Source organism: Pelecanus crispus, chromosome 1, assembly GCF_030463565.1.
Source record: "Pelecanus crispus isolate bPelCri1 chromosome 1, bPelCri1.pri, whole genome shotgun sequence".
NCBI classification, from domain to species: Eukaryota; Metazoa; Chordata; class Aves; order Pelecaniformes; family Pelecanidae; genus Pelecanus; species Pelecanus crispus.
This window is the reverse complement of record NC_134643.1, coordinates 211,004,334-211,022,115: the sequence shown is the minus strand read 5'-3', so window position 1 is coordinate 211,022,115 and position 17,782 is coordinate 211,004,334. Positions and strand designations below refer to the sequence as shown.

The 17,782-nt window shown below is 36.3% G+C and overlaps 1 protein-coding gene across 1 annotated transcript in view; it reads left to right on the top strand.

The window, feature by feature from the left end:
* Positions 1-17,782, top strand: part of DYNC2H1 (dynein cytoplasmic 2 heavy chain 1) — a 197,891-nt gene that overhangs the window by 168,424 nt on the left and 11,685 nt on the right. The window contains exons 86-87 of the mRNA XM_075724522.1: positions 14,528-14,637; positions 14,981-15,062. Of these exons, the coding sequence (XP_075580637.1) occupies positions 14,528-14,637; positions 14,981-15,062 (192 nt within the window). The remainder of the gene's footprint in view (positions 1-14,527; positions 14,638-14,980; positions 15,063-17,782) is intronic.

Sequence of the window (17,782 nt, the reverse complement as noted above, 5' to 3'; positions counted from 1 at the left end):
GGACCTGGGGGTGTTGGTCGACAGCCAGCTGAACATGAGCCAACAGTGTGCCCAGGTGGCCAAGAAGGCCAACAGCATCCTGGCTTGCATCAGGAATAGTGTGGCCAGCAGGAGCAGGGAGGTGATTGTGCCCCTGTACTCGGTGCTGGTGAGTCCGCACCTGGAATACTGTGTCCAGTTTTGGGCCCCTCAATACAAGAAAGACATTGAGGTGCTGGAGCGTGTTCAGAGAAGGGCAACAAGGCTGGTGAAGGGTCTGGAGCACAGGCCTTATGAGGAGCGGCTGAGGGAACTGGGATTGTTTAGCCTGGAGAAGAGGAGGCTGAGGGGAGACCTTATCGCTCTCTACAACTACCTGAAAGGAGGTTGTAGTGAGGTGGGTGTTGGTCTCTTCTCCCAAGTAGTTAGCGATAGGATGAGAGGAAATGGGCTCAAGCTGCGCCAGGGGAGGTTTAGGTTGGAAATTAGGAAAACTTTCTTCACAGAAATGGTAGTCAAGCATTGGAACAGGCTGCCCAGAGAGGTGGTGGAGTGCCCATCCCTGGAAGTGTTCAAAAAACGGGTAGATGTGGCACTTGGGGACATGGTTTAGTCTAGTCTACCCTTAATTGGTTAGTGTGGACTTGGTAGTGTAGGTTAATGGTTGGACTGGATGATCTTAAAGGTCTTTTCCAACCTAAACAATTCTATGATTCTATGATTCTATGATTCTTACTTATATGAATTTTTTTAAATGCAAGCCTGTGATTAGAGTTCAAGCTTCTGTGTGTGGGAATACCTCCCATACAAAGTGGAAATAACATAGCACCGATGAAATTAGTGTTAACAGTAATAGATGATTTTCAACCAAGCTTATTAAAAAAGTTTTTATTTCTGTATATTACTCCAGTCAACTATTGATAAATGTGCTGCATTATATTACCATGATAGTAATCTTCCTTTTCCATTGTTCAAACTGCTGACAATATTGCACATTTGAATTACTCATTTTCATGTAAAGTTATTATGAAAAAAACATTTACAATTTTAAACATTTACTGTAAGAGGGACAGATTATTAAGGCAGAGCTTTACAGTAGATATTTAACTGTATCCATAAACAATAAATTCTTTTAATTTTTTTGTTAGTGACAATAGGAAGTAATGACAGGTGGCCAGATACTGGTTGGGTTGTTTTTTTATATTAAATATGTAATACAGTTGTATTTGAAGCAATTCTTAATAATACTTTATCAGTCTGTTTTGCTTCTTAAGCTTCTAGTCAGATCACATCTGAAATACAATTTCCGTGGTTTTATTTTTATATGTGTTTTACCAGAAAATGTTGATTATTTCTAATTATGCATTTCAGTTGAATCATCTTTTTCCGTAAATGTGATTCCAATTCGTGTTTATGCATATTACACTAAGATTTTGATTAGCCTTGATAATTTTTTAATTAACTTCCCTTTTTTGTGAGTTTTCGTTATTGATTTTATAAATGTAAGTTATCATTAGTTAATTATAAACTTAATATTCAGAAATTCAATAAAGACTTCAATAAAGATGTTCTCATAACTTGGAAAATTATCTTCATATTTATATTTCAATAAAGGTCATATTTTGGTTTGGTTTAGTTTTATATGACCAACTCCATCATCATGGGGTTTTGATATTTACTTATACCTCCACCTGTTTCATTCACTGTAACATACCGACTTCTACCTTCACCATTTGAGACAGGTTTGATTAAGGTATTTTTCAGGAGGAAAATAGGAGACATTGAAACATCAAAGCTGTACTGAAAGACTGCATCTACTAAGGATGCAGTTAAGTCTATACTTAGGTTATTAATTAAAGACTGCATTGTCAAGATGTTTGCTGCCAGTGCAGAAAATAATAAAAGCAACTGCTTTGTTACAAACATTTAATGGGGATAGGGAGGAACTCAAAATATAGGCCAGGTGGTAGAATAATTATAGCAGAATTTATAGAAGTGTAAAGATGTTCTGAGCGCGTTACACAACAACAGACAGAAAAACAACAGGTGTTGCATTTTCTCAGGTCTGAATTCACTCACTAAAAGCAAAATTAAAAAAGGAAATCTGCCCACTTAAAGTGTGAACAAATCAGTATACGCAAAATGCAATAGAGCCATGTTTTGCTGTGTATTATGTTGTGGTGATAGCGATGATGGAAATATGTGATTTCTTTCCAGGTGGAAGTTGTGATATTTGGATGTTAGTTTTTGCTTTAAATTAAAAGAAAAATTCTGTGTATTGAACATTATTCTAAGATGAAGAGTTCTGAATACTTTCAGTTAGCAATGCTGACATTGAACTTTACAATACCGTGTTTCAGCTTGTCTGTCTACAGTGATTTATTTGCTATCAACATTAAGATACGAAGCTTATGAATCATAGATCTTTGTGTTGGTTAGATGCCCAGTTTCCTGATGGTGGCATCTTAAATGTGTTCTGTGGTTTCCCTCTCTCATGGTACATGATTATAGCTCAGCAATAATATACATCAGTGTATAATGGAATTTAGGTCCATCTCAGTCTGTAGATAAGTGTCTTCTCATGGCTATGGATACCAGCAGCAGAGAAGGATAGAGAGGAGACCCAGAACTACAGCTATTAAGAGGCAAAAGAACAGCCCAGGCAAATGTCAGATGAATATCAACATTGAAAAAATGTTTCAGGTCAACAAATTGGAACTTACTTTTTGTTTCCACAAGAACTAAGTAAAGAGCTTAATTTCACTTCTTCCAAATAAAAACCCCTCTTATTCCAACAAGACCTTATATTTTCAATGAAAATATTTATTTCATTCTTTTGGACTGAGCTGCTTTTAAGTCATCTGTAAAAAGGACTCTTCCTTCGGATGGCTGTTGGTCAGACAGCTGGTAAAAGGTTTACAGCATACACTGAAAACGAAGACTGTTCGACCTCAGATTCATAAACACTACTTTAAGAGTTCTAATCAAGGAAATGTTTACGAATACTGAAAGTTTTTATTTGCATAAGTAATGAAAGTTTTTGTTGAAAATGTGTGGGTACCTATGAAGTAATCCTGCTTAGTTTGCATAGCATTTCAGATTTTTTTTCGGATAGATTGCCTTAGCAGATTTTGCAGCAGGGACAACAGCTTAATGGTTTGTCTTTTATGGTGTTAGGAGTAGCTGATTCAGATGAATTAGGTTGGCTGCGTTCCCCACCTTGTTGTTGTTCCTCTCATCACTCTCTCTATATTTGAACAGCTGTTATCTAGGTATCTGTACAGTGCAGAATACTTCAGATTTAGTATTCTAATATGAAAGCACTAAAAGTCATAAAAATATTGTGTTTTAAATCCCCCCATTCCATTATTTTAATTCAAAGTTCAGAATGCTATGAAGAATCCACCTTATTCTGAAGAATTAGTGTTTTTCTGTTGCTTTTCTTGGCTTCTCCTCTTCAACTGTCATCAATATCAAAACAAATATACAACTGCAGCCTAACATTATCTGCTAAGAAACTGAGCCTTAATTGGCTCCCACAGTTCTCATCATCTTGCAGCACGATTTCACTTCGTTTAGAATTTATCAGCCAGGATATATCTTTCAAGACCTCTTATTTAAGTGACAACTACTTGGAAAAAATTGGAAATTTGCAAGTAAAAAATCTAGATGTTTTCCTTGTCTCTCATGTATCAGTCATATTTGAAGCTCTGATAGATCCAACTGTCATATCATGTCCCTTTTGAATCACTGTTTTAGTTAGATTCTATTAAGTAGTGGCCAGTATAAAGTAGTAGTGATTTATAAAGATACACCGACCAAACAGGATGCCACATGGAATGTAAGATGAAAGTATCAGACTTGCACAGTTCATAGGAGTTGTCCACTGAAATAAGGTCTAGCTTCCAAAAAGGCTGAGGTATTTTTTAGGCTTAGAGAGTTCGTGCACTTTTGTGACTTAGAGAAAGCTGTGTTCATGCACAGGTGCCCTTGGTGGAAGGGTTCCCTAAGTTTTCTTTTTTGTTTTGTGCACCAATTCAAGAATTTACTTTCCAGAGGTACTGAAATCACTATTTCTTGTAGTGAAATGATTCTTTTCCTGCAGAATACAGTGGGTTTTCACATTACATTGGCAAACTTTGCTGTTTGAAATGGAAATATTTTTTGGTTGTCAACGAGCAAGGATTATCTCAGGTTTTGGGAAAACAATTTGCTTTATGCATGAAGAACAGGTTTTAAAAAGCAGCATTGGAAAAGGAAGGGTATCTTGAGTTGCATTGTTTGGTTTCATTGTGAGTTGTTGAAGCTTAATTCCATTGAAGTTTAGATGCTCTGTTAAACTGAGGTGTCCACAAGTTATGGGCTTTTCTATAACCATCAGCCTTAAATGTTTTGAAATGTAGTCTGTTTCAACAGAATTCAACTCCTGTTGATTAAACTCTCAGAATTCTAAGCATGTTTTTTGAGAATGGCTATTCTTTTTAAATTATTAAATACTACCTTGTAAGCAGAAGTTTCAGCAGCAACCTTTATCATACCACCGACCAGTTGTTCATCTCTCTGATTGTAGAATATTGATTGCAGAAGGTGATCACTCATAAAACGATTTTTGTAAGTGTTGCATAAAAAAGAAGAAAAACCCTAGTCATTGTCTCTATGCACTTTCTGAGAAATTACCTTATTTTAAAGAAAATTATCTTTTTTCTAACCTCAGTTTAAATTGAAAAGAACTAGATTTGGTGTTCTGTATTTCTTCTGTGGATACAAGTTAGTATTTATATACTCCGTAAGTTACAAGAAAATGTACCATGTGTTATATAAGATTTAAAGCTGTAGCTGATATATTTTATTTAATCTAATGAAATAATCAACATGATTTTTCTCTTTAAGCTACAAGATGCATTTCCACAATACAGGAAGAAATCTGAAAACATACAACAATAAGATATTAATAAACTGTATGCATTTAAGTTGTTAAAATTTGAAGTGTAGATTGCTCACTTTCTAATAATTCAGTTTTCATCTTCTCTCTTTCCTTTATCATGGGCAAAGCTGTCTGCAAAAGAGAAAGCAGAGTAAAATGGATAGTCATATCTGACGAAAGCTCAAGCAAAAAAGGATTTTATAGTACAAGTGGTAGAAAAGGATGTTATTATCATTTGCACATGAAAATAAGTCTCTTTATGTTATGCTGTCAAAGATTTTGGTAATTTTAAATTCCAGCCATTGGTAAATGAGCAGGCTGCAACACATGGTAATACACCAATTTGCAGGTACATTCTATCAATCGATTTTCCTTTATTCTAGACAACTCAGTTGCAGTAACTTGCTCTTCTGATTATCAGTATATTGACACAAATATTGTGTCTACTAATAATTAGCAATCTATTAAAAATATTTTATTGTTTAATTTATAATTTTTATTTCATAGTCATACATGCATACCTAGAAATACATTTCTTAGAGTAATAAGACAGCTTTGTAGCTAGAAAGTAGCTAGACGTGATCATGGTTCTGTTTTGAGCTGTAGATGTTTTGGTGGGAACTGGCTTGGTGAAATAGTTTACAAAATACTTAATTTCTTGATTTGAGATTTTAGTTGGTCAAGATCAATGGTAACATGATATAACTATTCCTCAAACAGCATTTGCAGATATTTATTAAAAAGTAAGCCCATTTTCTAATAGAAACACATTGCCATTCCACAAGCAAGCATCATCCCTAATTAGCAGTCTTTCTGGCATTTCTTTGGGGGAAGGCAGAAATGTAGCTGCATGTTGACTTATCTTTCTTTCTTTGAAGGAGATTGCATATAACTGAATTTGAAATTATAACATAGTTTCATATTGTACCATTGTACGAATATTAAAAAATACTTAAATTTTCAGAGCTGTTCAAGTTTCAGAGCTGTCATCTCAAATTTAGTTTGTGAAGGAAAAGCTTCATGAGAGTAATTCTTGACTAAATCCTTGTTTATCTGTTGTGCATGCAGTAGTTTTACTCTTGGGTATTCACATCCAAATAAAGCAATCAGTGCAAGATGCAGGTGCACTTAGCAACTCTGCTGTCATGGCTGTATTTTAAAACTGGAGTAAACACAGAGGCATTCTGGTTTGGGGTTTTGTGGGGTTTTTTTGGTCTTGGTAGAGTCTTGGTGTGGTCTTTGTCTCTAAATGTTCGGCAAGGTACATAATTGAGGAAAAAAGCCCAAAATCTTGAGTCAAAGCAGAAGAGTTCTTTAGAGTGATAGAAAGCTTAGATCCCCGTTTTAGGGATGTCATTGATGCTTGAAGTCAGGAAGGGTAAATACCCTCCTGCTCTATAGTATGTTTCCCAGTGAATTCAACTGAATACTGTAAACAGCAACTTAATTAGAATGTGTGCCCTTAAATGGAGGAGAATGCGTAAGAGGATATTTGCAGGCAGTGATATTTTTATATTGTTAATTCCACGTAGTCACTCTGAACTAAGAGAGTTACAATCCAATGACGAATCTGTTCTCTATATCTGAGCTTGAGTTTCAAAATCCCCATCAGGTTTGTACTGTTGTACAGTGTTGTATATGCTTTTCCTTACACATACAATATATTTTCTTATAGGTCCTCTATAATTACCATTTTCAGTGTAATTTCTAACATTTCATGATCCCATATGATAAATTTAATCAACTTAAATTATCTACATTTCAGGCAAAATGCAGTGAATAATTTAGAACTAAACCAAATATTGTTCATTATTCAGATATGTAGATTATCAAACTAGAAAAAAGATTTATTCAGACACGTGTATTCATGTATTTTATTCTTAACAGACTGAGAAAGTAAAAATTGATGTGTTTAATATATCAAGAGAAGAATCCAAAAATAAAGATAATACTAAAACAATAAAAATAAAATTGTGTTGCTTATTAGCTGCAAATTTGTTAAAAATATGTGTCACCCATGATATCACGATACTATAGAAATGCAAAATTCTTAATGAACTTATTAAAGGTCAAAAGGAGTTGTTGTTTTTTTTTGTTTTCTGCACTTTTGAGGCCACATCTGAAGCACTCGTCCAGTTTTTGGCTGTTGTCGTGGTTTAGCCCCAGCCAGCAACTAAGTACCACGCAGCCGCTCGCTTGCTCCCCTTGCCTTGGTGGGATGGGGGAGAGAATCAGAAGAGTAAGAGTGAGAAAAACTCCTGGGTTGAGATAATAATTGAAATAAAATAAAGTAAAATAGTAGTAGTAATAATAACAATATAATAATAATAGTAATAATAATATACAAAGCAAGTGCAAGTGATGCACAATGCAATTGCTCACCACCCACCGACTGATACCCAGACAGTTCCTGAGCAGCAATCGCTGCCCCCTGGCCAACTCCCCCCAGTTTCTATACTGAGCATGACGCCATATGGTATGGAATAGCCCTTTGGTCAGTTTGGATCAACTCTTCTGGCTGTGCCCCCTCCCAGTTTCTTGTGCCCCTGGCAGAGCATGGGAAGCTGAAAAGTCCTTGACTAGCATAAGCAATACTCAGCAACAACTAAAACATCAGTGTGCTACCAGCATTCTTCTCCTACTAAATCCAAACCACAGTACTATGCCTGCTACTAGGAAGAAAATTAACTCTATCCCAGCTGAAACCAGGACAGGACAGGACAGCTGTTCAGTCAAAAAAAACGTTGCCCAGGTTGCCCAGAGAGGTTTGTGGAATCTTCTCTTTTGGAGATATACAGAACTGGAGTAGACAGTGCCCTGAGCAACCTAAACTGTCATTGAATTTGGCCCTACTTTGAGCTGCAATGGGATCAGAAGACTTTCAGAGGTCCCTTACAACATAAATTCTATAATTTTCTAATTTAGAACTTCTCCACTGTACCTTTTGGGTCAAATCTGCTCTAATGAATATTCACCTGATTTGTACCACTTCAGTGTAGTACTCCTTTCTTAAATGTTAAATATTCAGTAGTGATGTATCTAGTTATATGCACTGAAAATTTCAAATGTTTCATGTATTGCTTAGACATACATAGTGGCACTTACTAAGATCAGCCAAGAGAAAACAGACACACGTTGCAAGAAGGGCAACTGATTAGACATTTGGAAGGAAAAAATCACATTGAGGGTGGTCAGAGACTGGAACGGGCGGCCTAGAGAAAGTTGTGGAATCTCTGTCGTTCTAGATATTTAAAATATCATTGAACAAGCCACTGAGCAACCTACTCTAGGGTGGCCCTTCTTCAAGGGTGGGGAGTTGGACTAGAATATCTCCAGAGGTCTTCCAACTGTAATTATTCTGTGATTCCATGTTACTGTAGGATACTTTAAAATTTCATGCAGTAGGTATCAAAATACATAGATAGTATTGTTGCCAAATGTTTAGTTTTATGAATAAATTATTTCTATAACAGAAATAATTTTAAAACTAAAACCATTGTATATAAAAAAAAGAAAACAAAAAAGCATTTAAAAATAAAACAAAACAAAGTGTGCTGTTTAACCAAATGTGCAATATTTTTTCCCTAAATTACTCCATAATGTCTGTTTCTCCGGGTTACTTCTGAGGACAGGTTTGAATGAAGCTTCATGCCATGCTACTGCTCTTCAGCATTCTCTTAGCCCTCAAGTGTGACAGGACATCTGAAAGAGACCTACAGCCTTGATGATGATCTGTTCTGTTCAGGTTGGCCACAATAAAAAACTTCCCTTTCTGGTTTAAAGAAAGGCTTTATGGGCTTCAAATAGCTCATATACTATATTTGAAGTACCTTCACGCTAAATGGCAATGCAATCATGTAGTTCCTTTGTTTAGACTGGGGTTGCATCAGCCACTGTTTCCATTCTGAGATCTCTTTTTCCTTGTAGAAAAATAGATTTCCTTCTTTGCCTTTTCATTGTGGTATATTTTGGGATACGTACACCACAGAGTTAAACAATTTCTGATTAGATTGCTTTAATGGGTTTGATGAACATTGCATACATACCTGAGAGTTAGGTTAAGCCTTAATACTTGCTAATAGAGGAGAATTCTGTGACGCAGGCATGGCTGAGAGATTTTCTCTGAATTTTGACAGCCTCAAGAGAAGGTGTTAACAGAAAATAAATGACTGGTAAACAGTAAAAAAAGAAGAAAAAAGAAAAAAAGAGAGAGACTGATGACTTGCAGTTCAAGGGATCATAGTTTCAGAAGAGCAACAAGGACTGTGAGGGAGATGCTTAATGGAAAATCTGTATCTCGTGCCATGTTGACCAGAGAAAATGAACCATAGCAAAGTTAAACAGTTCTCTGTTGGCTCACCTTATTGTAACATAGCCTTCAAGCTGATACTATAAAACAAATTACTGTTGTGCATCCCGTCATTACTAGTGCTTAATATATTGAGTATTCTTTACCCTTGTTTAGTCACACCAGCACCATCACAATATACATTTCAGCATCACTACTCCAGAGCTCTGCAAAGGAATTATGTCTGATGTAGTCTTGACTTTGTCCAAGGATTATGGTAGGCAGTCTTGTCTGTTACCTGCAAATGAATATTATGTGCCACTGTTTTCCCTGCCCTGCAACTTCTTACCAGTGGAGGTGGGAAGTAGGACCATAATCTCTTTCAGAAGGAGAGGACACTGAAGTTTCTTTGAATGTTATCCCCTTTGCTGTGCACATTTTTTAGTTTCTGGTTCTACCAAGGAGTAGTTCCAGCTCTTATACTTCCTTACCCAGTTATACTCTACGTAACTGCAAATGCAGTCTAGCACTTAGTAACTGATGTATTTAGTTGTGGAGAAAGAAAAGACTAGAAGGCATGAAGCATAAGAGTATTGTCTAACTGGATTCTGTGTTTAGTGATCATATAGGAAATATCTGAAAGTAGATATTTTTGGCATACATCAATCTTGAACTTGTTAGTGTGATGTTACAGTTCTTATACAGCATCATCATTCTGGTATCCTTATTAAATGTAGGAAACAGCAATTAATGGAATGTTAAGTTCCTGTTTTGGTAAAAATAAATTAATACAGTAACCAGAATGATACCACATTTGCTAATGGTTCCCTCAGCTATGCCTTACTGCACATCTGCTTCTGGCACATTGTTAGGTAGCATGTTGATACTAATGGACTCAGAGTTTTTATGCCTTAACACTGTGCTATTGTGTTAGTGTTAAGACTTCCTGATCAAACGGGGGGTTTCTGAGGCATGTCAAACTGAAATAAAGAAGTAATAGTATTTTCTCTTAAAGCATTAACCAGCAGTTATGGTCTGCATGCTCTAAAATAACAAAACAAACAAAAAAAATTAAAAAAAAAAAAGAAAGGAGGAGAAAGCTATTTTAAAACAAAAATAAGACTCTGGATTAAATTCCTGTGTGATTTACCATTTGAAAGATAGTATGTGCCAACATCTTATCATATACCTGAAATACTGAAGTATTCACTTGTTCATTTAATAAAGGATAACTAGCTCAAGAATAATATTTCAGTGATTTCACATATAAAAAAAATTACCACAAGGGAGCAAATTGTTGTATGCCAGTTGCTCCTGAGAAGCTGTTACCCCCTCTTTGCTCAATGCCAGAAGAAAATACCTCTGTTTCATTTCTTTGTAGTGTAACACAATTACTCCTGCTGGCATTTACCACTGAATGCCAACACTTAGGAGTGCACCTATGGAACAGCTGCTGCACTGTGAGGAAAATAGGACTCTAGCATAACTGCTTGATTGACCTTTGCTTAATCTAAACTCTGGTTAACTGAATACTTACTCTCCTAGCAGTGCTACTCACCATCATTTGCTCTCAGACTTATCCAAAGTCCTGCATTTTTTTTCCCTCATAACTTTGAATCCCTCTAAGACTAATGGGAAAACAGAATTGTACTCTATGATTTCTGGCTATGCATATTCATATAACAGTGAATACAATTTTCCATCTAGGCACAGAAATGAAATCACTTCTTTAGCAATTTATATGATTTTCTCTTTCAATAAAAGTTCTCTTCTGGGACCACACCAAGGGAAAAACATGGTGGAAGAGAATACATTTGGAATGAATTAAAACAGGTGAAGGAAAAGTACTGGATTCATTGTAGAGGAATTCTGTGATCCTCAAGTTGTATAAATGATAATGTGAAAATCTGGCAGCCTCTTTATTCCTTCCACTGTTCAATATGAGGTGCTCAGTTTGCTTTGGGATTATAGAAGATAAGGAAGGCTTCTCTCTGAAAATGGAATAGATGCTTCTTGGATGCTAAGATACCTGGAAAAATATTATTTGAACCACCTGAAACCACACTTAGAGATTTATCTTTGTAAAAAAAAAAAAATCCTTTTATTCTACCAAGCAGAACCTCACATTAATTGAAGTTTTGAAATACCCTGCTAGGAATTGCTTTGCAAGCATTTTGGGCATCGCTGATAAGTTTTGCTATTATATTTATAATCATCATATGCTATATTAATCTATCATGGACAGTGCACACTTAAATTTCTAGTTTCTTTGTAATAAGAAAGATTCAGAAAATATTGAAATAATGAAATATTGAAATAAACAGTTACAAAGAAGAGTGTATGATAGATTTTTTATTTTATTTTGTAATATAAATCTTTTGGGGGTTAGGATATTTGGCCTTGTGGACCACATTATTGGTATAACAGAAATTATTGATACAATGTGAATTTATTTTTTAAAACCATTTCAACTTTTATATGCCTTTTCCCAGATTTTATAGCTGCCATATCTAACCAAAGATGTATCATTAATTCATACACTGAAAGCTGCTTTTCGTGAGTTTAGGTCTTGGCTATTAGCTGTTTTGAAGAAGGAAAACAAATCCTGAATTGCAGCAAATGTGTTTAAGGCCATATTATGGGAGCCAGGAGTGAGGGGGCGGTTGGGAGAGCATGGGTATTGGCTTGAGCCACAAAGAGACAAGTCACTAGATTTTACACCATCTTGGAGCTGATGGTAGTCTTCTTACTGTAATCCAGCTGGCAAGTGACAAATGCATGGATTATTTTGGCCTACCTGGCGGGAAAGGCAAAATTTTCTACTGAGTTGGTGATGGAGGAAGGCCCTTCACACTGAAATGCTACATGGCCATCCAAGACCAATAAGAAGTCAAACAACTTTGCATCACTTTGAGAAAAGAAGTCAACATATGTTTTTATTGGAGTCAGGACAGGAGAGGGAAATGAAGATATTCTAGCTAATCTGTTACAGGATTTCTCCCTTTCAAGAAACATCACTTCAGTCTTTCTACAGCTTAGCTTCCCTTCCCTCCAATTTACTTCCCTTCAAGACCTAATCTCTTCCAGCTGTTACGGCAGTGGCAGTGGATGTACTAGTGACAAATCATCTGTTTATTTATAATAGAGTGTTGTTGTCTTTTGAGACTGTAGCACTTCACTAACATGCTGCCATGTGGTCACATAAGACAAAAAGGAGAATAAGCATAAGGATAGTTTTTTACATTTGTGTTGTAAAATGCATTTTGCTATCATTTTTATTGCATTTAAATTGTAAATTATTTATTAAACAGCTGTGAATGAGCTATGTCTTCAGCTTTATGTAGAGCGGTACAAGCAATTACAAACTTTGCTTTTGTGATCTAATGAAAGTTTTTGTTATTGTGTATTTCCTAGTGTGACTTAATTAATTCAGTTCAGAATTAGTATCACCCATACTGGTCTTTTAATTGGATAGAATATAAGCATCTATGTTCCTGACAGTGTTTCTCTTAAGCAGTTACATTAAAAGTTTATTTGATGGCAACAATAGAATGATTATATTAAATACAAGTTGAAATGATTGTGTCTACTTTTATTACACAAAACAATTTACAAAATCTGTCTTAACCAGAATGTAGAGTTACTGCTATGTGATAAAAGAGATTGTTATATAAAGTCATTAAAAGAATCATGCAGACAAGAGTCATTAACTGTGTACATTTAGCTAATGAAAATGGAAAGCAAAAATCTCCTAACTGACTCATAATCATTTGGGTTCAGGGCTCATAATCAGTTATGTGACAGATAAAAAGATCACCGATTAAATGTTTGAACATGGTGGAAACATTATGGAGATGTGTCTGACACACTGACAAAATAAAATAAAATTCACTGAGTGATATTTACTTGTGTTTTGGATTATTTTGTCACTTCCAAGATGCTTCTATAGAATTATTCATCTGTCAGCAGTTCAGAGAATACAGTAAAGTATTTTTTAAACAAGATATGGATGCCTGGCAGGTGCATTGTCTAATGACAGTGTAGCTTTCAAGAGTTTTTATTCAGTGACTAGAGTAATTTTGTAATCTTCTAGTATCTCGTATTTAGAAGAGAGTGTGGTTTGTCTTTCTCTGTTTAGTAGTAGCATGTGGAATCTTAGTCTCTATTTTCTGGCTTAGTATTAAACATGCATCTTTCTATGCAGAAGCATATGGCTTGAGACTACTTATAGAGTAGGTTATACGGTAACTTAACGTTTATACTACAGTACCATAGTCAGGACTGTGACTATACTGTATAAAGAAATTGTACCAAAGATGTACAGTATAAAAGTTTCAAACCGTAGGATTTTGAGTGCAGACTGTTGCATAACCACTCAGGTACCTAAATAACTCATCTGAAGATAACAAATTCTTTAGTCTGAGATTGTTAGTGTTTTGAAGATCAAACTCAGATTTCATTACTTAAGACACATGGTTTATCTAGACTGCAAGGTGCAATGTGTGTCTCTTTTCTCGTGTTGGCTCATAATGCATTAAGTTGATGGGAAATTCCAAGCTTACTGCTCCTAGTAACAGTCTTCATAGCTCCATGTAAGACGGGGTGAAAGAAGTAGGTTGGGGCATGTGTTCTGTAAGGGCAACTGACACCAGATATTCCCCCTACCTCTGTTAGTTTAATTTATTACCGAATATAACAAAGGGCAGTTTCTATCTCATCAGAAATTCTGTGATTTCATGTCTCAAACTAGTACACTAAAAATGGCAGTATCAACTTAATACTAAGAGCTATTTTCAAAAAAATGTTGGTTAGTGTTTATAAATCTCTTACTTCAGATTGAAAATCAAGTGTTTCTTGAATTTAATATGCAGTTTACACAAACAGTGATCTTAAAGCATACTTGAAAGGAATGCAGTTATTTACCTGCACTTAGTAAAGCAAAGACAGTGACGACAACCATTTTGATGGAAAACATAAACTCTTTTGTTAGTAAAGGTGAAATAGGGTTTCAACAGAATGTTACAAACTTGATAAAAGTTTCATTGTACGAAGTGAGCTGCACTGTACAAAGAATGGAACACAAGTTTGTTTAAAGTGGATGAGTCACATTACACATAAACTGCTGGTTTCCTTTATACTTTTAAGTGGTGTTAATTTTCTGTTTACCAGTTTGAAATAATTGAAATTAATATTATTCTTTGAGGTTACAGTATATTTACACAAACATTTTTCATTACTCATAATAATTGACAAACCCACATTAACTCAAAATGTTGAAAAATCAGGCAATAACTTCGGGGTTCTTTGTTTTCCTTTTTTTTTCTTCTGTCTCTTAGAATTGGGTAGAAAAAGCAGAGAAACAGAAACTACTGTCAGACACCCTTGACCTTTCAGAGCTATTTCATCCAGACACATTTCTCAATGCCTTACGCCAGGAGACTGCAAGGTGAGGGAAAAATAATCTGCCTATTTATGTGTGCTAATGTGCCGTTGTTCCCTATGCGTGAAGATGGTTATTTTGTTTTCAGGGCACAGATCTAACAAATTATGTCAATTGCTGTCATTAGTCATCTCATTGTTATTACTTGCACTGAAGTAGAATAGCTGTGAGTTACTTGTTTAAATGCTCATTTTTTTTTTATTTTAGATGAAATTAAAAATTTATTTTTCTTCTAAGTAATACTTAGTATGATATGGTACACATTGAAAATATATTGGTTTTGGTTTTGTATTTCATTTCCTGTTGTTACATGTCTCTCAGATTTACTGTATATATGTTTCCCTTGCAGAGTAATGAGCTGTTCAGTGGACAGCCTTAAATTTACAGCATCATGGAAAGGACGAATACAGGAAGGCAAACTCCAAGTTAAGGTATTTTACTAGGATGTTTTACTAGAATTTTACGAGGATGTTTTATTAGCATAGTCCAAGTCATCTGTCCATAACTTTCTGGAAAATTGAGCTAGAAATACATTGGTGTACCTGAGATACAAAGGCTGGTTAATGGTATGCAGCTACAAAAATGGTAGTGCAGAAATTCTGCAGAAATGGGAGAAGGAAATCAGTTATCTTTTTATCCCTCCCTAGTCACAGTGCTTATTTAAAATAATTTAAAATTTAAAATTTAAACTTATTCTCGCTCCATTCTCTTCAACCACCTTTTAGATAAAAATTGAACCTGCAATTCTATTAGTTAATAGCTAACTGTTGTCCAGAAAGTAGCTATCCAGAAAGACTTGTGGCGTGTAGCAAGAGGAAATACACACGTAGATCTGGAAGTCTAAGGCCATGTGTTAGCATTTGTCAAATCACTGAAAAGAGACTTCTAAGGAAGTAAACAGACCAAAGTGACTATAATATGACTAGCTTTTGACATGATAAAGACCAAACAATTTTTTAATGGACAGTTAGGTCTGCAGCCAGCAGCCATAAAGTCACTACTGATTGCAAAGTAGAGATGAATCCTCAAATGGTTTAGTTTAGCTTCTTAACGTTTCAGGTGGCACTGCCACTTCGGCTGAGTGCAGATCTCTTCACACCTGTTTTATATTTGATTTCGTAGGGAGTTCACAAAATATGTTTTCTATGCTATGTCTTCCAACAGGTATGTTGGTCCCATGATAATACTGCACAGCTCAAAGTGCTGTGTTCAGCACAGAGAATGGTACTTAAAACTGTGTTCTTACAGAAACATGGGTGAATAATGCAGGGCACTCACCACGTGACTATGTACTGATGTGCAGCTAAGGCAGAGAGATTGCTAGACTAGAGAGATTGCTAGACTAGGAGACAGAAAGCAAGTGGCAGGGCACTTTCTCTAGTCTGGTAATGCAGGCAGACACAAGGCTGTGGGAGATATTAGGGTTCTGGGTTGGCTGCTGACACCATCTAAAATTATTAATACAGAATGTGTAAGAATTCATATTGCTAAAATATTAATAGATTGTAAGGCTAGAAAAGATAGCTGTAATCATCCACTCTGACCTTTATACAGTATAGTCTTTTGAACATTGTTGAATTAATTCCTACTGGAACTCGAGAATATAATTTAGAAAATTATTCAATCTTGGTATTTAAATGAGAGTAATGGTTGCCTGCTTCATTTAATGAGAAGCAGATGGGAGTCTAGAACCTGGAGATAAATAAACCAAGGGGCTTTTAGGGCAATTTGATTCCCTGGGGTAAACCTGGGATATGATAAACCTCAGAGCCTGCAAATCACATGTTCAGACGTTCCAGGTTCAGCTGACTTCTATGTCCATAGCAGTGTGCCAAAACTGAGTTACATATCTCAGACCACTCATTCTAGTAGGCTATCAGCTGCAGATCCTAGAAGCCTGGACTTCTTCAAAACTATCCTACCATCTTTGAAAAGTGTCAGAAGTCAATGTCAAATACCTGAACTCCATGCATGAATAATATTACCTAAGTATTTTCATATGCTAAAACATTTGACAATATTTTACATTTGCTAGATTGAAGTAGCTGCTTGGAAACTAAAGAATTAAAGGGTAATTAGAGCAAAGAGTTTTATAACAACACTCCAGTTAGGTGTATTGCAGCTTATAATTCTTTGTTATGTGCAAAATTTATGTGGTAGATTTCTGGTAATATTAGTTACACTACACTGTTAGCAGTCACTGTTATATGTAGGCAAAACCAAATATTCTCTATTGCTTTACATGAATGAGTCTTACATTCCAAGCAGAATCAAAAATAAAAAGAGAAGTTTGTTTAAGAGCAAATTCTCTGCCACAGGAATAGTAGAAGCAGTTAGGTGAGTGGTTATTTTTAACAAAAGGTAAGAATCTTGTCAAGTTTACTTGATTTGAATATCATGCTTTCCTCAGTAAGAGCAATATTCAGTGAATCTGTATTTAGTAAGTATTCACCAGTATCTTCACTGCTGTGGTGGGTTGACCCTGGCTGTATGCCAGGTGCCCACCAAAGCTGTTCTATCACTCCCCTTCTCAAATGCATGGGGGAGAGAAAATGTAACAAAAAGCTCGTGGGTCAAGATAAGGACAGGGAGAGGTCACTCAGCAATTACCATCACGGGCAAAACAGACTTGACTTGGGGAAAATCAGTTTAATTTATTACCAGTCAAATCACAGTAGGAAAATGAAAAATAAACTCAAATCTTAAAACACCTTCCCCCCACCCCTCCCTTCTTCCTGGGCTCAACTTCACCCCCGATTTTCTCTACCTCCTCCCCGCAAGTGGCGCAGGGGGACAGGGAATGGGGGTTGCGGTCAGTTCATCACACGTTGTCTCTGCCGCTCCTTCCTCCTCAGGGGAGGACTCCTCACACTCTTCCCCGGCTCCAGCGTGGGGTCCCTCCCACGGGAGACAGTCCTCCATGAACTTCTCCAATGTGGGTCCTTCCCACGGGCTACAGTTCTTCACGAACTGCTCCAGCATGGGTCCCTTCCACGGGGTGCAGTCTTTCAGGAGCAGACTGCTCCAGCGTGGGTCCCCCGTGTCATACAAAGTCCTGCCTGCAAACCTGCTCCAGCATGGGCTCCTCTCTCCCCATGGGTCCACAGCTCCTGCCAGGAGCCTGCTCCAGCGCAGGCTTCCCACGGGGTCA